General features: G+C 39.6%; 1 protein-coding gene across 10 annotated transcripts in view; it reads right to left on the reverse strand.

Moving 5' to 3' along the window:
• Positions 1 to 25,720, reverse strand: part of ABI3BP (ABI family member 3 binding protein) — a 291,620-nt gene that overhangs the window by 190,181 nt on the left and 75,719 nt on the right. For all 10 annotated transcript variants that reach the window (XM_013974409.2, XM_013973792.2, XM_013974524.2 and 7 more), the window contains exon 2: positions 16,385 to 16,564. In XM_013974409.2, the coding sequence (XP_013829863.2) occupies positions 16,385 to 16,564 (180 nt within the window). The remainder of the gene's footprint in view (positions 1 to 16,384; positions 16,565 to 25,720) is intronic.

Raw genomic sequence — 25,720 nt, forward strand, 5'->3', positions numbered from 1 at the left:
TTCAGCTTTTAACATTTGGCAGACAGCTCCCATGCCTTCTTTCATCAACACTGAGCTATGTCTACTTGAAAAATACCCTTGAAAAGCCTCCCTGTGTTTTAAGTTCAGGCAGAGAGTTCCACTCAAGCACTAGGCTGATCAGAAACAAAGCAATCTTCAGTGTGCTCATGCTGGGAGGAAGCAAACTGAGCTTCAGGGGGGCCTCTGCAGACACTGTTCCCTCACCTATTGGTCCTTGAAGCGGGGCTGGAAGAGAGCAATCTGATTGGAAAAGGGGTGTAGTTCGATGAGAGGGTAGAGGGTAAAAAGATAGTAAAATGCTACTTGTCTACTGAGCCCTTGTAAGGCAACTATCAACAGCTGTAAATTTCAGTTCTGTTACTAACCTTTCTTATATCCCCGCCCATCCTCACTTTCCTGGGACAAAATAACAATAGCAAATTGACACCACACCACTGCTTTCAGCAATGGGGTACAAATGATTTGCATATGAGCCAAAGTCCATATCCATCCGGAAGCCTGGATGCTAGAAAATGAGAAGCTCAAATATCACTGATGTAACAGATGTATCCTTCCAAAGAGTAATGTGAAGGAAGCTGGCCACAAAACACACTCGTGATTATTAAGTAACCCCTTGATGCTGGGAGGGATTGGGGGCAGGAGGAGAAGGGGAAGACAGAGGATGAGATGGCTGGATGGCATCACTGACTCTATGGATGTGAGTCTGAGTGAACTCCGGGAGTTGGTGATGGACAGGGAGGCCTGGGGTGCTGCGATTCATGGGGTCGCAAAGAGTCAGACACGACTGAGCAACTGAACTGAAAGTAATTACATGGTAACAAGCTATAGCGGTGGCCATTAATAGTCTTGACCAACTCAGGAATATCACTGATGTTCTTTCAGGCAGTTCAGCGTCCCTCCTGGAAAAACACTAGAGGGACATTTTTTTCTGGAACATTGGGGAAATTCTGCAGGAGACAAAAGAGACTCAGATTTAATCCCAGGGTCAGGAAGATCCCCTGGAGAAGGAAATGGCAACCCACTGCAGTATTCTCCCCTGGAGAATCCCATGGACAGAAGAGCCTGGCGGGCTACATTCCAAGGGGTTGCAGAGTCGGACATGACTGAAGCAACTTAATATGGTGTCTTCTTGGGTACACGCTAAGTCACAGCTTTGCAAAGCCTCATGGAAACCAGAAATCCACATAGAAGACAGTACTTACAAGTAATGTCGGTACCTTTAAATTTACTATGCTTACTGAGATTATGAACACAGAAGTTTAGCTATTTTTAATAAGTCACTAAGTAGATTACTAGCACCTTGCCCTTGTGTGTGTTAGTTGCTCAGCTGTGTTCGACTCTTTGGGACCCCATGGACTGTAGCCCACCAGGCTCCTCTATCCATGGGATTTCCCAGGCAAGAATACTAGAGTGGGTCGCCATTCCTTTCTCCAGGGGATCTTCCCAACCCAGGAATTGAACCCATGTCTCCTGCACTGCAGGCAGGTTCTTTACTATCTGAGCCACCAGAGAAGCCCATAAAAATGAACATCCATAGAAATATGAATCATCACAGATAGAAGTCGTCCATCTTTTAGAGTATTTCTAAGCCTCTGTTAAGAGTCAGACATGACGGCGACTAAACAACCACTGCTGCAAAGCCTCTGTAAGAAGACATGGGCTGAGGATCACATGGGATCTGGCTCAGACTCAGTTTACACTTTTGAAGAAGGAATTCATAGGGCCTGGACTCCATCTTAGGCCTGTTCATGCTGATCATGCTTGGCCACCTTTCCAATGGACTCTGAACTCTGCATTTAGTGCCTATGAAAACAACAACAGAAGGATAAGACCCCCTCCAGACAGGGGAACCTTGAAGATTGTATCTAGGTTACTCATCGCCTAAGAAAAAACATACACTAATCACCCCTTCCTCCAGACAGGCCATAAATTTTTCTGTATCAATCAGAGTGTAACCTTGGGTTTATTGATTATTGGCTAATTGTTTGACTGTTTGAGCACATAGCATGTGAGTGATGGGGTTATTGGGATTGTATTTTCCTTGGTTTATGTAAGTCTCAAGGAATTTGGGGTGGTGGGTTCAGACACGTACACATGGGGTATAAAAGATGTTCACAAATGCTGGTCGAGGTCCTTGATTAAAAGGAGACTCTGCCTTGGGCCCGCCGGTGTAGTAAACTGCACTCCACTATCTGCATTGTCCTTCTGAGTGAGTTTGTTTCCCAGAACGCGTGGCTACAACACTGCTCATTTTTATACCTGGAAACATAGCAATTGCACAGCAAACATTTTCTGAGCAAATGAATGAATCTATTTCTCTATCCCTTTATTGCCTGGGGCTAGGGTAAAGATGAAAGTTTCTGCTTTGGGGGAAGAAAGGAAAAGCAATTATAAGTCTGGGGAATAGCTATCAGCAAAAGCAAATCATCTTTTGAAAAGCTGGTAAACTTCCAATTGCTGAATTTGTCTTTGATGAACCTATCTGTAGAACTGACTTTTTCCTTTGAAGTTCTTTGCTATAAAAAGCATATGGCTTTGTGTGTAATAATAGTCCTTATCTTTCCTTCACCTGAAAAACAATCTAAGCTAAATTTTAAAGCAAATTCTACCAATTACTGTTCAGTAATTATTCCTGTTAAATGTTGGAAATCAGTTGGAAAATGAACCAATACCCATTTTGACAAAACATTCTGCTATGCCTCAGTGCTCCAAGGAAGTTCTGGCTTCTTTTGGCCCAGAAGAGACAGTCCGAGGGCCTTGGCACCCAAGCAGGGGGCACAATGGTGATGGTTAAATGATCCAGAAAAGGCTCAGCCACTCTGGACCACAGAGCAACTACCAAGGCAAAATGACTAGGAACACCCACCACTGGTGGGATTCTATAATGTTCAGTCAAAGACCATAGAAGGGGGCTGACAGCTCATGTTGACAGTGTGTTTCACGAGGAATTGTTCAGAAATGCTAGCAGCAGTGAGCAGCAGCCCCTCATCTCCGTGCTGCAGAGTGAAGCCTCTAAATAAGAGAGGAGATAAGCTTTGATGGGAAGAGAGGATGTGGAGAAGGAGTAGGTGGAAGGAAGAAGTCGGAGGGAGAAAGAGAGCTTTTCCTAAACACTGAAATGTGGATCCCAAAGGCTCCACCACGTTCCTTCACTCTTCAGGTTTTTGTCTGGATGTAAAGATGCACCCTTTTTCCAAACAGAGGAGCATTTCAAAGACATACTTCAATATGGAAGACATTCCTGGAAACTTTTTCTGCCAGTTTTCCTGCGAGTTTGGGGAGGGCAAAGCTATTGAAAATACATACTTTGCCCAGAGTTGACTATATACTTTATGGCCCCATTCAATGCAAAATCAAAAGGTAGGACTCCCTGTTAAAGACATTAAACACACCGAAATATAAAACATTTCCTTTCTTTCATATACTCTGCCTTGACCGTTCATGGTATTTATTGGTTATTTAATGTTGCTCAGCAAAGGAGGGCAGACCCTCACCTCCCCTATCCCCTCTCTCTTGACTGCCTGGGAACCTTTCCAACCAGAGGCAGCCTCGGCATCAGAGCACCTTACTACCCCCCCCCCCCCCCGCCCCTGCCCTGACTCAGCCGCCAGGGCAAGAAAGCCAATCTCCCCTTCCTGAAGGGCTGCCATTGGAACCCACAGACCCCAAGGGACTGTGACCTCAGTCCTTGGACAGACCATGTACCTGAATGGGGGTAGGAAAGAAGCTGACAGAAGTGAAAGCACCTGCTGACGTACCGCGGCACTGCCAGCCAGGACTGTTGCCAGCCCGCCCTGCCAGATGTCACCAAGAGAGGGTGTCCACCAGGCCCCACATCCACACCCAAGTGCCCGAAGAAGGCAGAGGCAGCAGTAGTTGCTAAGTGGAGTTAGGAAGAGGCAGGGCTGCAGGGGGACCAGGTAGCTGAGAACCAAATTAGGAGAGGGAGTGGGAGGCAAGCGAAGAGCCCAGGCCCCAAGCCCTGGGCACACATTCCTTTGGCCCATCCCACCTGACTGATAAAATCAAACGAAAGGTAAACTTACTAAAATTTCCATGACAGCAAAGCACTAACCTTCAGTGCAGGGCTCCTCTGAGTCCACTGGTCACATGCCTGGAAAGCCAGGTCTCCCCTCCCCCTCACCCCCCCCCCCAATTCCCACCAGGCAGTCCTGCATTTCCTGTCGCCACAGCTTCCCGTCTGGGGCTGCTCATTCAGCTCCCATCCCAGGCTAACCCTGCCTCACTTGCAAGCTCTGACAAATTCTCACCCTGACACTGGAAACAAATACTTAAACCATTTCTCGTACCATTTGCCACCACAGCCAGCACGCATCCTTTCCCAGTTTAGAGACCTGTTAGACATTAACATTGCTGACTTCATCGCCAGTAGTTTTTTCCTTGCCTGTGCTTTATAGGTGCACCCCACAGAGAAATTTAGTGTAGGGTGTTGTCTGTGAACTCATTTAATGTTTGGCAAGGACTTGCCCCTGATGAACAGCCTGCACACACGCACTTTCCAGTGAATTCATCACTTTGCTAATATCATCTCGACAGGAAATATGACTGAATAATCACAACTTTACTTGGATATTGTCCTTTCAAATAACAAAGCTAGGTCACATTCACTATCAGATGGAAGCCAGGGCCATCAAATCAGCAAGGTGTCTTCTTTCTTTCCAAATATTCTAGTCAGCATCATCATGTGGGGGTGAGGGGTCAGGAATAACTCCCAGGAGATGAGTTTGTACATAGAGTTCAAAAGTCACAGAATACTTAAATGCCGTGGGGGAAGGCAGTATGGCATGGTAGTCAAATGCAGGGGTTCTGAAGCCAGCCTGCCACACGTGGCTTTCTTCACTTCTCAGGGATTTAATCTTCAATGGGAAGAAGAGGATACTAATAGTACCTGCATCAAGGGGCTGCAGTGAGGAGTCAATGACCCTTTCTGTAAAGCCCTCGGCCCAACACATTGTAGCTCCCCAATGACATTAAAGTATAAGCTCATGGGTTGGTGAGAACGTCCAATCCAGCATTTGGTGAGCAGCTACTGTGCACTCAGCCTGATGAATGAAATGAATGCCAGTCTGGGGGAATATCTTCCTCTTGAGGAGTATCCCCAGTGGTAGAGAAAAGGCAGAACTGTTAGCTTGGAATCAGGCAATGAAAGACTGGGGGATGATGCTATGAGGTCAAGGCTTTCACCCACATGTGTACTAAGCTATAACTTTTCAACTAAACTGGGACACTTTTGAAAGAAACGGGAGCACTATTAATAATTAAGCCACAACAGCAGATGTAAGCCATAAGCTGGTCTGAGAAATAGGGCAGAGTCAACACTGTAAGCCAGTTGAATGATTTCTTTTTTCTCCTAGAGATTTCCACCCTAGGCAAAGAGAGTTTACTGTGTTAACTGGGAGACTTGCCCAGCAAACTCCCAGCAGACTCTGGACAGTCAGCTGTTACATCCACAGATCTACTGACCCTGATCGTGGAGTACGTGGGGATGATGACGGTCAGCTCTCACCCTGAGCAATTCACTAGTTTGCTGCTAAAATATGACTAGTGCAAACAAAAGCAAAATAATGAGAATGGAACAACCTAGACCGGAATGTGACTAAATGCTGATATTCACAGCATAGTGCTTCAGACAAGACAGCTATGTGACAGAGAGTGTTATATCCTGGGAAAGTAAAATGTTGAGGAAATAACAGGAGTAGTTAGGAAATTAGGATTTGATGGTAGTCTTTGGTTTTGAGATGGAAATTATAATGGAAAATATGGAAATTTAGGAAAAATAAATTATAAAGTCTAAATATTATCTTGTATCTGTTCCAGATAACCTCCTAATTTACCCTATTAGCAGCTGTCTTTCTAATTAAATCCACTTCTTATCAACAAGCCTTTTGCAATAAGTCTTGGACAGTGCATACCTTTGACTCATGCCAAAGGGCCCATAAGCTATTTTGCAGAACCCTTCTAGATATAATTAAGAATAAACTAAGTGAAAGTTAGATTTTGGTCTCAGTGCATTATGCAATACATTGGAAAAAAAATGTGCTTTATATTGGAATATTGAGTTTCTTTTATTGTATTTCCAAGAAAAGATAACTTTGGAGACAGTTTATCTATTGTTTGGTGAGACCAGGAAGACCATGGAAACACTGAATCCAATAGAAAAAACAGAACCTTGGAAAGACGTTATCTTTATCAAAACAGGTGAAATGGGCATCTATTATCAAACAAGGCTTTTCTGGTATGAACTCATGGTGAATTATTTTGGTGGTGCCATAAAATTTATTAAGAAATTGGTACCCACTAGGCCAACCTCTTTTAAAAATTCCCCTTTGAAGCTTACTCAAGTTCTGCTAAATTTTGCACCTTGGAGGAAAATCAAGTGATTCTGAGATTCCTATTGTTTTAATGAAAAATCTGGGTTAATCTTGACGATTTAAAGCCAAATACTTCCCAGTGGTAAAAATCATTTCCAGAGAAAGAATCAAATGAGAATTAGATGACGTTTTGAAAACAGTTAAAACAAAAGAGAAAACCCATCTAAATGAGACCCATAGCTGTTTCAGATTCCTGGGTCTCTCCCTTTCCTCTCACCCATTCATTCATTCACTGTGCTTCTAAATTATGACAACACTGGATGTGAAAAAAGAAATCTGAGGCTTCCAGTGTCCTTACCTCTTCAGAATTTTCTATTTGGGAAGAGTCTAGGAATAGACAAGACTCCCCAGAATAAAAACAAATAGTTTATTAAGAATAATGGTCAAAGAAAATGCTGAGCCTCTAGGATATTCATGGAGAGAGACAAAAATATTGACTTCCTTGGACAGATATGGCCTTGTGGAGAGTAGGGCAGTAGGGCTTCCCAGATGGGCAACTCACTAAACAAAGATGGTGATGGTGGCAGTGGAATGGGTAGAAAAGAACAAGTTTTATGGACATAGCAACTGCTTCACAGATGTTAACTCATTTAAATCTTAATGAGCCTTAAGGATCTAATGGCTCCTTCCATGATGCAAGACCTTTCCGCTTACTGTTGACAGTGTTAGCTGCTCAGTTGTGTCCAACTCTTTGTGACACCATGGACTGTAGACTGCCAGGCTCCTCTCCATGTCCATGGAATTCTCCAGACAAGAATACTAGAGTGGGTTGCCATTTCCTTCTACAGGGTATCATCCTGCCCCAGGGATCGAACTCTCGTCTCCTGCATTACAGGCAGATTCGTTAATGTCTGAGCCATCAGGGAAGCCCTTATTGTTTAAAGAACATTCTAATAAATAAAGAGCATTATAGAAGAAACAAATCAGGTTCTTATGTAGACTTTCCACTGTAGAACAACAGATAAAATTACAGTGCTTCCGAGCTCAGGTTCTCAAACCAGACTTCCTGAGTTCAAACACTGGTGCCATTTACCAGCTTTGACACGTTTGGAAGTTTACTTGAAGCTCTTAGAGGTTCAGTTTCCTTATGTGTAAAAAAGGACACTAATACCTACTCCTCCACAACTATCATATCCCTCATCTGCATTTTGGGACTATCTTGTATTCACTGCTGTTGCTATTCCGTGCTCTCTGCTCAAGTTTCTTGCTAACTCTCTAAGGATTCTGCCAGAGAAGATAGGAACTTAGCTGGTTTCAATGACAGACAGTGTATCTTTTCCTCTGGTTAGTTTACCTTGCTCCTTTCACTAGCTATTTTTCAGCTTAATTAAGTCCTTAAACAGTTCCTTCAGTTATTTTCAAACTCCAGCTACTTTTCTTCAGTGAATCCACCATCAACTTTCTGATCGCACTTTCCACAATAAATATTCACTTCTTTTTTGTCATTCAGTTCAGTTCCAGTTCAGTTCAGTTGCTTAGTCGTATCCGACTCTCTGTGACCCCATGAATCGCAACATGCCAGGCCTCCCTGTCCATCACCAACTCCTGGAGTTCACTCAGAGTCACGTCCATTGAGTCAGTGATGCCATCCAGCCATCTCATCCTCTGTTGTCCCCTTCTCCTCCTGCCCTGAATCCCTCCCAGCATCAGAGTCTTTTCCAATGAGTCAACTCTTCACAAGAGGTGGCCAAAGTACTGGAGTTTCAGCTTTAGCATCATTCCTTCCAAAGAAATCCCATGGTTGATCTCCTTTGGAATGGACTGGTTGGATCTCCTTGCACTCCAAGGGACTCTCAAGAGTCTTCTCCAATACCACAGTTCGAAAGCATCAATTCTTCGGTGCTCAGCCTTCTTCACAGTCCAACTCTCACATCCATACATGACTACTCATTAGAAAAGACTCTGATGCTGGGAGGGATTGGGAGCAGGAGGAGAAGAGGACAACAGAGGATGAGATGGCTGGATGGCATCATGGACTCGATGGACGTGAGTCTGAGTGAACCTCGGGAGATGGTGATGGACAGGGAGGCCTGGCGTGCTGCGATTCATGGGGTCACAAAGAGTCGGACACGACTGAACTGAACTGACTAGACGGACCTTAGTCGGCAAAGTAATGTCTCTGCTTTTGAATATACTATCTAGGTTGGTCATAACTTTTCTTCCAAGGAGTAAGTGTCTTTTAATTTCATGGCTGCAGTCACCATCTGCAGCGATTTTGGAGCCCCCAAAAATAAAGTCTGACACTATTTCCACTGTTTCCCCATCTATTTCCCATGGAGTGATGGGACCACATGCCATGATCTTCATTTTCTGAACGTTGAGCTTTAAGCCAACTTTTTCACTCTCCTCTTTTACTTTCATCAAGAGGCTTTTTAGTTCCTCTGCACTTTCTGCCATTAGGTAGTATTTATCCTTCCATATAATGAATAGTAGCAATCTCTATTATTTTGTATTTCATCCCACTTCCATAAAAATGAATAGACCACATGCTAGTATTTTTATACAGAGAAAAAAAGACAACTGAAGTTCTAATGGTTGCAATGATGACAGAAAATTGTGCATTTGTTTTTGCTGTCTATACAAATGTAAAAATTAAGGGTAAAACTTGTAAGGGTGTTAATATCTACAGGAATATAAATTACACATATAAACATATAATTGATATTCATAACTGAACCACTGTAAATAAATTTTATTCAAAAACTTGAACAAAAATTTCCCCAGTGAAATAAAAGCAAGAAAGAAATGTCAAAATAAGGAACTGATGGTTAAATTTTGACCTGAACTTAAGATGAAACTACCATCAGTTAAAGTAAACGAAATGGGGTTCGGCTCTTAATTTGATCCAAATTTAGATAGACAGGTCAAAATTCTTTCTACTTTCCTGCTTAAAATTGCTTTCTTAGAGTAAGACAGATTAGAAAATTGAAATCTTGGAATACCAAACCCTTTCAACTGTATCTTGTGAGGATTTACCTTCTCCTTAAGAGGCCACAGTTGTGAAACTCTTGAGAGTTACCTGAGGACTCTACTCAAAGTCACTGAATAGGAACTCCCCCCAGTAATGACTAAAAGATGACCTGACTATGGAAGACAGTCACGTGTGCTCCAAGTGTTCTGAGTCTTAGATTTTGCTGCCTATTGTGTTTCTCCATTTGGGGATTTATCCCTTCCAAGGAAACACTTAGTTGCAGTTAAATGGATGAGTATGGTTACTTCTTTTAAGTCACTGAGAGTCTGCTAAAGCAATCTACCCCAGAGATCTTACACAAAGCTCAAAAAGGTTAAGTAAATTATCCAAGACCACTCAGTTTGTTATAACAGCAACCGACAATTATAAACAATTATAAAGCATACCTCCTCTTTATGTTCAGTTCAGTTGCTCAGTCGCGTCCGATTCTTTGCAACCCCATGAATCGCAGCATGCCAGGCTTCCCTGTCCATCACCAATTCTGAAGTATTCATAACGTATTTTATAGATGAAAAAAATGAACTGACTGAGACAAGTTAAGTGGCCTACCCAGAACTACTCCATAGTAAGTAACTGGGTTAAGTTTGAACCCAGGTCTGTCTCACTGAAAACATACCTATTCTTTCCCCAAATCATGCTGCCTCTCCAGGCAGAGGAGAATCTTTTCTTAAATGCAGATGTTAGCATTTTGATGCAGGCTCCTTCCAAGGCAGAGCGTCTTAGCACATGCACCCTGGAGCAGGAATAACTCTGAGGGGCTACAGGCAAGACTGAGTCTGAGCATGAAAAGCTCGTTCTCTCTAGGGCAGTTAATGTAAGGGTTAGCAGCTGTGAGAATAGCGGGGTGTAAGAAATTTGCCCTCAAATCCTTTTGGAGTCCTAACACCTAGTTGAAAGAAATCCTTTAATCAGAATTCCTAGTAGTGATAAATACGTGATTTTTTTTTTTCCAATTTAAGCTTTTCATTTTTTGCAGTAAGGATACTAAAATAACTCCTTAACCTGCTCTTCAAGATTGATGGAATATAACTTTTTCCTTGCCAGCTGACACTGATTAACATATTTTCAGAGGTCAAGAGAACATTATAAAGTATGAGTCTATAAAGATTCAACGTCAAAAAATTCTCATTTTTGGACATTTGCAAAATTACCAACAGCTGAACACAAAAGTAACAAAGCGAAAACTGGATATGTAAGCCAGAATGAGAGCATTGATGATGTGGGAAAAAAGGATATGGGAACCTCAGATCTATTATATGAGAATCATGTTTTACCACATCATTGCAAGACTCAAAGCCAGTAATAGTTATTAATATTCATCTGGGAAAATACTCCTTTTTCTTCTGCTCCAATTAGTCTACAAAAATCTTAGAAGATCCTACAAAAGTACAGGTTTTACAGAAGTTTCATAAATAGCAAAAGGGAATATCTTTTTATGTTTTTTAGTTTTACATATAAGACCAGAACATTACTTTGAAAATACCTCTGTCAATACTAGAAACATATTAAAATAAAAGTAGAAATGGTTAAAGATGATTATTTAGTCCACACATCATTCAATGTTAACTTCAATATTTCTGAAAAATCAACCATTTCTCATTTCAGTGGCGAGATCTTAAACACTTCAAGAAGTGGAATGGGGCAGACAAAATGGCATGTAATATTTGTTTTGAAAACAAAAGTTACAATGTTTGGGTACAGTTTGGTGCAACTGAACAAATAATACTACTATCCTCTTACAGAATAAAGTAAGAAGAAGGGATGTAAGTGGCGCTTTTTTTACACAAAGAAATAAAAATTCTTTGCTCGTGCAACTTGCACCCAAGGGATTTCAACTCATCTCTTTATGATCATGAATTTACTAACACACCCACAGCACATCTGTGAAAAATAGACTTCATTACTGTTTTACAGATGAGCAGAATTGAGAAACATCATACTCTAAACTGGTAGCAGAAAGGGAATAGAGACACAAATTTCAAACATACAGTTTGTGCCATGGAGAATAATGGCCCTCCAGGATTGCCCACATCCTCCTCTCCAGAACCTGTGAATATCTTAGGTTACATGATAAAGGAGAATTAGGGTTGCAGGTACAATGAAGAATGTAGATCCATTTAAAATATGGAAAGTAGCCTAGATTATCCAGGTGGGCTCAATATAATCATAAGGATCCTTAAAAGTGGAAGGAGGCCGAAGAGATCAGAGCAATGTGGTGTGAGCAATGCTTGACCCAATGTTGCTGGATTTTTTAATTGTAGTAGATTTAGAATATTATATTAGTTTCAAGTGTACAGCACAGTAATTCAGTATTTTTAAAGATTATACTCCATTAAAAGTTATTATAATATGATGGTTATACTTCCCTTGCTGTATAATACATATTTGTTGCTTCTCTATTTTATACATAATAGTTTGTATCTCCTAATTCCTTGCCCCTTCCCCATTCCCTTTCCCTATTGGTAACCACTCAGTTCAATTCAGTTTAGTCGCTCAGTCGTGTCTGACTCTTTGAGACCCCATGAATTGCAGCATGACAGGCCTCCCTGTCCATCACCAACCCCCAGAGTTCACTCAAATTCACGTCCATCGAGTCAATGATGCCATCCAGCCATCTCATCCTCTGTCGTCCCCTTTTCCTCCTGCCCCCAATCCCGCCCAGCATCAGAGTCTTTTCCAATGAGTCAACTCTTTGCATGAGGTGGCCAAAGTACTGGAGTTTCAGCTTCAGCATCATTCCTTCCAAAGAACACCCAGGGCTGGTCTCCTTTAGAATGGACTGGTTGGATCTCCTTGCAGTCCACGGGACTCCCCTCCACTAATAGGGAACAAACTCCCCTCCACTAATAGGGAACAAACCACTAGTTTGTTCTCTGTTTCTGTGAATCTGTTTCTGTTTTGTTTATGTATTCATTTGTATCATATTTTTAGATTTAAAGGTAGAAAAGGAATGTGGGCCCCTCTAGAAACTGCAAAAACAGAAACAGATTTTCCCTTCAGAGCCTCCAGAAGGGAATGCAGCCCTCGCCACAACCTTGACTTTAGCCAAGAGAGACCCACGTTGGGCTTCTCACATATAGAACTGTGCACGTGCTCAGTCATGGCCGTCTCTTTGCAACCCCATGGGCTGCAGCCCACCAGGCTCCTCTGTCCATGGGATTCTCCAGGCAAGATTACTGGAGTGGGTTGCCATGTCCTCCCGCAGGGGATCTCCCCAACCCAGGGATCAAACCCGAGTCTCTTACATCTCCTGCTTTGGCAAATGGGTTCTTTACCACTAGTGCCACTTGGGAAGCCCAGATGTTCCTTAACTGTCCACAAAATACATGAATCCACCACTGACCTGGCAGACGGTGCCAGAAACCTCTTCTGCAAAGACTTCCCTGGTGGCTCAGATGGTAAAGAATCTGCCTGTAATGCAGGAGACCCAGGTTTGATCCCTGGGTCGAGAAGATCCACTGGAGAAGGGAATGGTAACCCACTCCAGTATTCTTGCCTGGAGAATTTCATGGGCAGAGGAGCCTGGTGGGCTGCAGCCCATGGGGTTGCAAAGAGACAGCCATGACTGAGCACGTGCACAGTTCTATATGTGAGAAGCCCAACGTGGGTCTCTAGCCTGGCAGGTTACATCCATGGGGTCGCAAAGAGTTGGACACGACTGATACTGCGCTACTACTACTAGGATGGGAAAGAATTCATTTGCCAGCTGTAGAAAGAGACAAAAAAATATCTAAAGAGTTTCTCAACAGTGCTTCACATCAGAAGTCACTACTCCCAGGTAGATGTACCTTACATAAATATAAGGCAATTAATTTGTGATGTTTTAAGCCACCCAAGTTTGTGGTAATTTGTTACAGTGGCAGTTGAAAACTAGTATGCAGATGCTTAACCATTTATGAGCCATTAATAGAACCATAATCATTAAAAAAAGACTATAAGCAATTTAAGCAACCAGATAATAACATTTAATTTGGAAATGCAAGTCTGTTTCAAAGTAATAAAAACAGAAGCACACAGATTCCTTGGCATAAAGAAAGATGGAAAAGTAAATATCTAAGAAGAATGTTTTTTCATCTTCCACCAGCATACTAGAAGAGAAAGAAAATAAACAAAAAGAACATATCAATCTAAAGGATAAATTAAGAGTTTTTAAAATGCTGCTTAGAATAGCCTTCCAGGAGAAGTTTGGGAATCACTATACTTAAAGATCTTTAAGAAACACAGTGATGTTTTATATACCTGGATGGCTTAGTTATGTACTAGCCCGATGACAGGAGCCTAGACTAGACAGTCTCTCATAGCCTCCTCCAGCCTAAATATGCTACACAGACTTGACTCTGTTCAGATTTCAGTGCCACAAATATTTATTGCCTGTCTACCCAATGTAGGTCATTCTGGTATGAATAACCAAAGAAAAAGACATTAACTTTAAAAGTTCACAGTTTAATAGTGAACCAAGGTTAAACAATCAACCATATTTAAATGACAGTGAGAATAACTGTAAGGGATGGATAAGTGAAATAATGATTAAAAATTGTTAAATATCTTACAAATCAATAAAAATAACTAATGCATTCTTACTGATTATAAAACAAACAACAGTATCATTGGTCAACATTGCAGATTTCCAGGCATCAATTTACTATAATGAGAATTTATCTTGTATTTCCTAAACACTGTATAAGGAAAGTGAAAAAGTAAATAAAAGAAAATTCTTCTTTAATATAGAATTTCAGTTAAAAATGCAAAAGGAATTATAGAATTAGATTCTTTCTAAAATGTAAAAATTGTCACTTTACAACCTCTGTATAAAACAATGGACCTGGGCCTTGGCCATCAATAGATGCTAAAACCATTAAGTGAAAATTTGATGATGAATTTTATAATGGCAGGGTCAGGCTGAGGTCACCTAAACATAACAAACAGTATTAACATTACTAAGTATGACACCAGCCATTATATACCTCTTTTGTGAGTTGTTAGGAAATAATACCACCTATAATGTATTCTTTTCTGAGAATGCTTAACCCAAATCTAATATAGCCTCCAAATCAAAATAGCTTTCACAGGAAATACCAGGATAGAGGAACCAGTTCAAAAATATATGGAAGCAGCCAGGTAAATACAGAATGTGGACCAGAATATATAATCAAATTTCTCCAGCAAATCAATGACATTTAAAGAGAGACGGGAGAGAGGGCTGTTATACAATAAAAGAGACTTATGATATGGTAACAGTCAAACCTAACATGTAGACCATATAGGATCCTGATTAAAAAAAGAAACAGCTCAAAGAGGGCATTTTTAAAGATGACCAGAGAACTTTAAATATGGACTAGGCATAAAACAATATAATGAGGTTATTGTTATAATATGATAAAAGTAAGACATTATTAAAAATATCTTTATCTGTTAGAGATGCACACTGAAGTGCCTAAAGACTATACAAATATAATATTTAGCTATGCTTTAAAATACCTATATGAGCAAATATGAGGAATACATGGAAAGAGATGAGCAAAAGAGTGACAATATTCAAGTTGCAACATTATACGCAAGAGTCATTATAGGTTTCTTTCTTCTTAAATGTTTGAATTTTTTCATAAGAAGTTTTAAGAGTTGAAACAAATAAAAGGGTACCTATTCCACTTGACCATCCCTCATTATTGAATAAATAAAAGCTTGAAATATTTGTGCTAGAAATTTTCTTTATAGTTTTCTACATATATTTTTCATTAGCAATCTGACTTCTGTCACTTTAAGATAGGATGCCTTCTGCCTCATAAGGAAAGGATGTGTATTATTAACCAAATTTTCAATCTATATAACTAAGGATAAAAATTATGATAAAGAAAATGTTATTTCTAATGCTCAATAAATAAAGGGACAGTATATCTGTTTCTGTCTGTGTAGGAATACATGTATAGCTCCCAGCCACTTTTTATATTAATAGTAAAGAGTAAATATGTTGAAGGAATATTTGCAAATTTTCAAATTCCTTATGGTTTATATTATCAAGATTAATGTTTTTACCCTTGTCAAAGTGCCTAATTCTCAAATTTTGTGGGGTAACAAACTGATGTGTTTGCTTTTAACGTGCTTATCTTGTGTAAAATTTAGCATAGGCATTTATAGCTAATAATGTTACTCTCTTGCCTAATTTTTAAAGTACAAGAGAGACTTATCTATGAAAACCTCTCTGTGAGAAAGAGCTCTCGGGAAAAATTGATTCATCTTTAACTTCGCTGCATATAGATCTGGTATATAGTAATTCATATTACAGGATTAAACTTCAAAGTTTATGGAAAAGCTATTTAGCAATAATTGTAGCAGTAGAACAAAATACAAACCTAATCTTAGTCTGTTCAGGAAGACTTTGACAGCATTCTAAACTGAGGATTCCTTTTTTTTTTTAAATTATCCTTTAAAATGTTTCATTTGCAAATCTGGAGAAGGCTTGACAGTGCTCACATCCTCAAATTACATTTAATGTGACTAAAATATTTTTAAAGATTTAAAATGTTATAACACAAATGCAAGCTTTAACCTTTTGTCTGAAATACTCTAAAGTTTAATGTAATAGTAATGCCTTGTCTTTTCTCTTTAAAGGTAGCATGTCATGCAGAGACACCCAGAAAGCTGAAGTTGATATTTTCTACCAGAAGAAAGTAAAGACACAGCAGGAAGGAAAATTAATCCACATAAACAAGCTATGTTACAGAGATTTAAGCCCAGTTACTTTAACTATTTTTTCCCTATGCAAGCTTAGTTATATGGTCAGGAATTGCAGGTATAAGGGCAATGATTATTTCCGCAGTATTACATACTTTTTGATGTAAAGAATTGTGCTACGGGTTACAAGAATTTTAATGTTTTGTATTTATGGCATTTGGTTCAACTGAGGATATAGAAAAAAAAATGATGCTTCAGGATTTATGTATCATGTAACACGCATTACCTGTTACCTCTTCTTTCTATGCCTGAAACCCAAACATCTTACCGACTATGGCCTCAGTGTATTTCCCTTCGGCAGGAAGAGGGAAGTACTGGTTTGGTGATAAGTTACTGCCATATCCCAGGAGAAAACCTTCCAGTTTTACATTAGGACTTGGACGCAGGAACTTCAAGAGGATGGAGTCACTTGTGGTGTTGATGTGGACCTTCAGGTTTGGCCTTTTACCTGGAGATGGGAATGAAAATATCGGTGGCTGTTACTTCACCTCTTTAGCATCCCAAGACAAATCTGGAGCAAAGGTCAGTGGCGAGAGGCGTAGGTACTGGAAAGCGTGATATCTAGCGACTAAGGATGAGAGCGCACCCACCTAAACAGCTAAAGCACAGGTAGTTTTGAGACCCAAATAAGCAGACAAGAACAAATGAAACAGTCTAGAATACAAAGTGGGCTTCTCTGGTGGCTCAGTCGGTAAAGAATCTGCCTGCAATGCTGGAGACCAGGGTTCGATCCCTGGGTTGGGAAGATCCCCTGGAGGAGGAAATGGCAACCCCCTCCAGTGTTCTTGCCTGGAGAATCCTACGGACAGAGGAACCTGGCGGGCTACAGTCCGTGGGGTTGCGATAGTTGTACACGACTGACTCAGCCACCACCACCAGAATACCAAGTACTGTCTGGTAAAAAGGATCTGAAATTTCTTACTGGTAAATTGAATTACCACACTTTGAAATCCCCAGCCCCTCAGTGCTGGTCTCTAGCTGTAACCCCATAGGACTTGGTGATTAATAGAGTTGGAAAGGGAGGGAGGTGCGTAAGATTTGGTTCAGGGATAACTGAGATGGTGGAGTAGATTTTCTAAAAGGAGCAGGATAGAAAGAAAAGATAATTAGTTCTGTTTGGAACTAATTGCTGGGTCAGTGAGACAACTACATGGAAACGTCCAACAGTAAGGTGATTAAGAGTGATGCTCAGAAAGGGGGCCCAGATCCGTCTGAGTGTCATTATTTTATAAATGATCACTGGATGAACTTCCCTAGAGAGACTGCAGAGTAAGGAGAGAAACCCCATATTTTCAAGGCAGTATTATTATTATTTTGTAACTATGAAGCAACAGGGACAGTCATACTAACCAAAGGTCTTGACCAAACAGTAAGGAAACAGCACTGTTTTTTTGTCTTTGGGGCCAGAAGCGGGTTCAAACCACTTCTGCCACATACTGACCATGGTGCCTCTGGCTGATCACTAACCTGCGCTTCTCTTGTTTCCTGATTTATCAGTTATGGATAATGGATAATGATGTCTACTTTGACAGATTGCTGACAAAGGTTAGTGCAAATGGCATTATCTTAAAGCTGATACACAGTAATTGGTCAATAATTGGTTACTTAATCAGGTCCATCCAAAACTCTTTAGCCACAGTTTAGAAATCCATAGACAGGCTTTGTTAAGGTTTTGTAAGTTCATGTCAAACGAATTTGGCAACAAAATTCAATGTGAACTGTTATGAAGCCACATAGTCCTTTAATCTCACTGTACAGTTGTGGGATATAAAACAAACATTGTTGGTTTACGACCATACATTAGTTTCTGCTGTACCACAATGTGAATCAGTTACACACAGACATACACACTCTTTTTAGGTTCCCTCCCCACTTAGGTCACCTCAGAGCATTCAGTAGAGTTCCTTGTGCTATACAGCAGGTTCTCGCCAGTTATCTCTTTTATATACAGTAGTGTGTATACGTCAATTCCAGCCTCCCAATTCACCCCACCCTCGCTTTCTCTCTTGGCAACTATATGTTTGTTTTCCACTTCTGTGTCTCTGCTTCTGCTTTGCAAATAAGTTCATCTGTACTATTTTTCTAGATTCTAATTGTAGACATTTTAATCCTATGATTAAATGTGCTTAATTAAAGGGTGCTGATCAAGACCCCACTGAAGAGATTACTTAATACACAGTCTAGGCATCCTAGTACAATACCAAAATCCAAAGATTTTTCTGAATTCCAAAGCATGTCTGACTCTGAGAGTTTTAGATAAGAGATTGTGGACCTCAATTATTTTCTTTCATTATTTCACTGGGATTTTACATTTTTTTAAAATACTTTACCTATTGGGAAGATTGTATTTACTTAGCTAATAACTCACAGTCCATTTCTCATTAATCAAAGACTTGTATGTATACCAGTCAGCACTCTAAATACCATGGATGTCCTGAATCTATCACACTAAATTTACATTACTCCACTCAAAAATCATCCTGAGCCACCTCAATATAGCCACACAGGAGCCTTCCATCAGGCCTTTGAAGAAATAAAAACAGCCCCCTCTTGGAGACCAACCAGGCTGTGGGAACCACTCTTACTTCAGTAGCTGGTACTACTATATCCAGGTATGTGTATAGTACTTTGTACTTCACCAAAATTTGATGAAATTTCTATGGTTTCTTGGTTCTCTGATCGCTATTCCTACATTTGCAGCAAAATTGAAACCCAGAGATACTGAATGGCTTATCCAAAAGTCTGAGGAAGACTCATCCCCAGCTCACCTCATCCAGTTCTCTTACCACACAAGTGACAGGGTAGCCACACCTCCATCACTCAGCTGGCTAAGTACAGGGTCAAAACCGCAACTTAAGTTCTCACTAGGCTGGATTTTCTGCTCTCAGTTTTTTAAAATTTATTTTTAATTGAAGGAAAACTGCTTTACAGTATTGTGTTGGTTTCTGCCAAATAGCAACATGAATCAACCACAGCTCTATCTATGTTCCCTCCCTCTTGAAACTCCCTCCCACCTCCCTCTCTATCCCACCCCTCTAGGTTGTTACAGAGCCCCAATTTGAGTTCCCTGAGTCATACAGCAAATTCCTAATGGCTATCTATTTTACGTATAATAATGTATGCTTCCATGCTCTCATTTTTGCTAAGAATTTTGTCACGCATGACTCAGTTGAGTACAGAGTAGCTAATCCCCATACTATAATGTTCAAATTGATGCTAACTGCTAATGTTTTGTCCTAACTTCACAAGATTTTGACAAGGTGATATAGATAGATAGATAATCTCACGTGTATAACACAGATTTTGGCCAAGCCAATTTTCCTTGTCTTAGTTATATGCCTAGATGAACTCTACAGTTATCCATCTTGCTCAGTGGAATGGAACAGGTCTAAATCAAGCACATACTCTGCTACCTTGTAAGGTCATCATGTCTCGTGGTAAATCAAAACAACAGCTGGCCTGTTTCCAACATATTGTTGGGAAGAAGCAGTTAGGAATCTTTATGTACTTTGGCTGCTCTCTTGTTGGGCTGAGCCAGGAGTCACAACATCATCATATTAGACCTTTGCTCACAGATGTACCATGTTATTCCTCCCCTTGGGAAGTGGGAAGGATGGCTGCCCCAAATGAGAAAAAGGAAGGCTGTAAACAGAATTACTAACAAAAGTGGAAATGTTATTGCTTCCTCTGCCCAACATTTTCATAACTCCAGTCTTTCTCCCTTTTGCTAATAATTCATGTCAATAAATACATCAACATCATGTAATTTTTAAAGTTAACTGGCATTTAGCTAACCTACTTTCTCCAAAATTCCAACTCATACTACACTCTAGAGCTAAACTTTTAAAGCTCCCAAGAAAGAAAAAAGCACACAAACAAATCTCTTCTGAAAACAGCACCACAAACTTCATATTTTGAGACTCTCTTCCCAGTTCCTTATGGGAACTAGGAACTCAAATTCCTTCATTATCTTGCTACGTATGAATACTCTCTTAAAAAAAAATTTTTTTTTAATTGAAGTATAGTTGATTTACAATGTTGTGTTAGTTTCAAGTATACAGCAAAGTTAATCAGTTATACATATAGATATGTACACTCTTTTTAGATTCTTTTTCCATATAGGTCATTATAGTGTATTGAGTAGAATTGAGTAGGTCATTATTATCTGTTACTTCTCAAAATCTCTCAATTGTCTTTGGCTAGTATAAATCTTCTCATATTCTTCAATGCATACAAGACCTTGGCCCTACAACTATGCTCACATTGTCACCCAGCATGGATTCTTCAAACACCCCATTTTCTCACTCAGTTATGACCCCATCAACCCTTTTAGACCTCAACAAAATGGTTAAGCAATATTTTGTCCTTTTCATCTGAATAAGTTTCTCAAGTGTCCCTTCAAATGAATGTTTAGACTAATATTTGAGTTCACATGCTTAAAAAATTTCCCTGGTATTTTAGGGTAATTCTCAGTGCATCCTATAATAATTTTTAACCTTTGATAAATTTATCTTCACTCTGAGTAATTCTTGCTTAAAGGTCTGGAACACAAGTCATGTAATAACTTTTATGTTTCAACAGTTAGCATGAAGAGCTCCATGCTAACTCATGAAGAATGATATAGATAAAGATAATAATAAAAAAAAGTACAACATGATACAAGCTTAACTAGGAAAACATTCATAAGTGGCATATATATTGCCCAGGAAAGCCCAGGAATACAGAGAAATGAGTCCTGGAAGAACATTTTATTGCATCTTAAATGAGAAACAAAACATATACTAATTAAGAGTGAGACAAAATGGAGAATGTGAGCATTTCAGGAAAGCAATACTAGAATGGCTTGAAGAGAAAAAGATTGCATGTTGTCAGAGTAGAACTTTGGATCTATGACAGCTGTTTCTAATCCTCCACAACACCCTAGGGTATCTCTAAGTATTCCAAATGAGGTTGTGAAATTCCAAGAAAAAGAATGCCTTTCAAAACAAAATTAGAATTAATCCCCTTTTAGTTTTTAAAAGATATACATGTCCTGTGGCATTAAAAACAGGAAGGAAGGTAGTGAAATGAGAAAATCAGACAAAAGATAGAGCGCTACAAGTTCATAGAACCCTCTGGATCAACCAGAGGAGACAGGCTGCTCTTGCTGTAGACATGGGTGCTAAGCAGACATTTAATGTTGACCCCAGAATTCTGAGTGGCTGTGGCCAGTTTATGCACATGGACATCACCAGATGGTCAATACTGAAACCAGATTGATTATATTCTTTGTAGTCAAAGATGGAGAAGCTCTATACAGTCAGCAAAAGAAAGAGCAGGAGCTGACTGTGGCTCAGATCATGAACTCCTTATTGCCAAATTCAGACTTAAATTGAAGAAAGTAGGGAAAACTGCTAGACCATTCAGGTATGACCTAAATCAAATCCCTTATAATTATACAGTGGAAGTGAGAAATAGATTCAAGGGATGAGATCTGATAGACAGAGTGCCTGAAGAACTGTGGACTAAGGTTCCTGACATTGTACATGAGGTAGTGATCAAGACCATCCCCAAGGAAAAGAAATGAAAAAAGGCAAAATGGTTGTCTGAGGAGGCCTTACAAATAGCTGAGAAAAGAAGAGAAGCTAAAGGCAAAGGAGAAAAGGAAAAATATATCCATTTGAATGCAGAGTTCCAAAGATTACCAAGGAGAGATAAGAAAGCCTTCCTCAGTGATCAATGCAAAGAAATAGAGGAAAAGTGTAGAATAGGAAAGACTAGAGATTTCTTTAAGAAAATTAGAGATACCAAGGGAACATTTCATGCAAACATGGGCACAATAAAGGACAGAAATGGTGTGGACCTAACAGAAGCAGAAGATATTAAGAAGAGGTGGTAAGAATACACAGAAGAACTATTCAAAAAAGACCTTCATGACCCAGATAACCGCGATGGTGTAACTACTCACCTAGAGCCAGACATCCTGGAATGCAAAGACAAGTGGGCCTTAGGAAGCATCACTATGAACAAAGCTAGGGGAGGTGATGGGATTTCAGTTGAGCTATTTTAAATCCTAAAAGATGATGCTAAGAAAGTGCTGCACTCAATATACCAGCAAATCTGGAAAACTCAGCAGTGGCCACAGGACTGGAAAAGATCCATTTTCATTCCAATCCCAAAGAAAGGCAATGCCAAAGAATGTTCAAACTACCACACAGTTGTACTCATCTCACACGCTAGCAAAGTAATGCTCAAAATTCCCCAAGCCAGGCTTCAACAGTATGTGAACTGTGAACTTCCAGATGTTCAAGGCTGGATTTAGAAAAGGCAGAGGAACCAGAGATTAAATTGCCAACATTTGTTGGATCATCAAAAAAGCAACAGAGTTTCAGAAAAACATCTATTTTGCTTTATTGAGTATGCCAAAGCCTTTGACTGTGTAGATCACAACAAACTGTGGAAAATTCTGAAAGAGACGGGAATACCAGACCACCTGACCTACCTCCTGAGAAATCTGTATGCAGGTCAAGAAGCAACAGTTAGAACTGGACATGGAACAATAGACTGGGTCCAAATTGGGCAAGAAGTACATCAAGGCTATATATAGTCACCCTTTTATTTAACTTATATGCAGAGTACATCATGCAAAATGCTAAGCTGGATGAAGCACAAGCTGGAATCAAGATTGCTGGGTGAAATATCAATAACCTCAGATATGCAGATAACACCACCCTTATGAGAGAAAGTGTAGAACTAAAGAGCCTCTTGATGAAAGTAAAAGAGGAGAGTGAAAGTTGGCTTAAAACTCAACATTCAGAAAACTAAGATCATGGCATTTGGTCCCATCACTTCACGGCAAGAAGATGGGGAAACATTAGAAATAGCCCGACTTTATTTTCTTGGGCTCCAAAATCACTGCAGATGGTGACTGCAGCCATGAGATTAAAAGATGCTTGCTCTTTGCAAGAAAAGTTATGACCAACCTAGATAGCGTATTAAAAAGCAGAGTTATTACTTTTCCAACAAAGACCCATATAGCCAAAGCTATGGTTTTGCCAATAGTCATGTATGGATGTGAGAGTTGGACTATAAAGAAAGGAAGCTGAGCACTGAAGCATTGATGCTTTTGAACTGTGGTGGATACACAGACAATAAGGAGCACAATAAAGGAGCTCCAAGGAGATCCAACAAGTCAATCCTGAAGGAAATCAGTCCAGAATATTCACTGGAAGGACTGATGCTGAAGCTGATACTCCAATACTTTGGCCACCTGATGTGAAGAACCAGCTCACTGGGAAAGACCCTGATGCTTGGAAAGATTGAAGGCGGGAGGAGAAGGGGACAACTGAGGATGAGATGGTTGGATGGCATCACTGACGTGATGGACATGAGTTTGAGTAGTCTCCAGGAGTTGGTGATGGACAGGGAGGCCTGGCATGCTGCTGTACACAGGGTTTCAAAGAGTTGGATACGACTGACCGAATGAACTAAACTGTGCCCAGTTTCAATAAAACTCTGTAAAGAAATATAGCCCAAACATAACATGCTTAGGTAAGCCAGCTAAAGTACCATGGACATCCAGTCACTGATCTGTGAGAAAGGAGTTACCATCACAACCTATTCAGTAGGAGGAATTCTTTCATGTTTAATCTCTCTTCACATTATCTTAACACTTTCAAAAAAATTTTAGAATGTGGTATAAATTGTTTATATGAGGTTGTCAAGTTGATAAAAATCATTTCAAGATAAAAACTTCAAAATATGAAAGTTATCTTCTTGTTTAAAAGTTTCTATTAGTGTAGTAGCAATAAATGCCACAGCCACCAGCTCTCGATATTGTAAAGTACTAAATAACAAGTTTGGGAACAATCAGATTAGAATTTATTTCCACAAGATATTAAGTAAAAGAATAGCTATAGTAATGATGTCAGTAAAATAATGACTAAATTGTTTCAGGATTAAAATAATAAACCATATTTCTTACTCACATGTGTTCTTTCTTTGCACACATTCTATTGACACTGCCAACCTGTGTACTTGCTCAGTCACTTACTTTGTTGTACAAAGTCAAATTTTCTAAGACAGCAAAATCATTAAGTCAATTCTCATCGGTTCAGATATGACATATAGATTAAAGATTTTAAAATTTAAAAAAAATAAAAATAAAAATAAAAAAACTGATAAAATGGACTTGGCCAAATTTTAATTTTGAACTTTAAAAGGACTAACAGGAAAAAGAAAAAGCTAATTGCAGATTGGCAGAAAATATTTGCAATACATTTACCTAATAAAGGACTTGTATCCAGAATATTTAGAAGAATTCTTTCTACTCAATAAGAAAACAGAGTGTTTAAGAATAAATGGCAGAAGGTTTGAATACATCCCTCACTAAAGGAGATATATGGTAACCAACAAGCACATGAAAAGGTAACATCAGGGTTGTCTGATGTTTTCAGAAAGGGGTCAAAGAGTAAACATTTTAGGCTTTGCAGGCTAGATATTCTCTACTGCAGCTATTCAACTTTATCATTGTACTACTAGAGCACCTATAGATGTTATGGAAACAAATAGACATACATGTGTTCCAATTAAATTGTATTTGTAAAAAAAAAAAAAGGCAGTTGGCTGGATTTGACCCATTGGTCATAGTTTACCAACTCCTGGTCAACACCCTTAATCTTCAGGAAAATGCAAGTTAAAACCACAATGAGATACCATATATGTAAAAATGGCAAAAATGAAGACTGCACATAACAAGTGTTATGCAGAGTTTGGAGCAACTGGAACTGTCTGAGCAACATTCTGGGTGCGAACATCAAATATTTCATAAACTTTCACTGCTTGTGAAAGCCCTTGGTTGGTTACGAAATAACCCATCAATTTCATTCATAGGTATTTACAGGAGGAATGAAAATATAAGTTTATGCAAAGACTTGTGTGCAGATATTCAAAGCAACACCAAAATGGAAACAACCCAAATGTCCATCACATTTGGACAAGCTAAACAAGTTGGATAAGTTGTATGGATAAGCTAAATAAGCTATAGCTTATCCATACAATAGGATATGACTGAGCAATAGAACAGCATTTCAAGATGGTCGAATCTCTCTGGTCTACAATTAAGTCACTGTAGAGTGAGCCAAATCTTCCTCACCTCTGTAACCACCTTATACAGACTCTCCTGACGGGAGGTCCTTCAAGCATCTTGCCATTCACAGCACTGACAAAGGTACTTTTAATGATGCTTAATATAATTATTCACCATTCAACAAATGGTACTTATATAAAATCAGCAAGTCCTTTCCAGGCATTACTATGTTCCAGGAACTGAAAATTATAAGTTTCAGATGTATTCAATGTTCTTCTTAGTTAGCCTGCAAGTGAAACATTCCAACGTCTTTATGGTCAGAGAAGCTAATTAAGGAGCTATCAAGATGTCACATCTCAAGCTTATGTATTAAACAGGGCAAGTTACTATCTGATAACACATTCAAAAGATTCCCCCCAAGTCACAGCTGATGGCATAATTTGTGTTTAATTGAACTACAATGCTAACTTATACTAACCATAATTTTAACATGGGACTTGGTGTCATAACTCTTTGTGACCCCATGGACTGTGGCCC

The sequence above is a fragment of the Capra hircus genome, chromosome 1, assembly GCF_001704415.2.
Source record: "Capra hircus breed San Clemente chromosome 1, ASM170441v1, whole genome shotgun sequence".
Lineage (NCBI taxonomy): Eukaryota > Metazoa > Chordata > Mammalia > Artiodactyla > Bovidae > Capra > Capra hircus.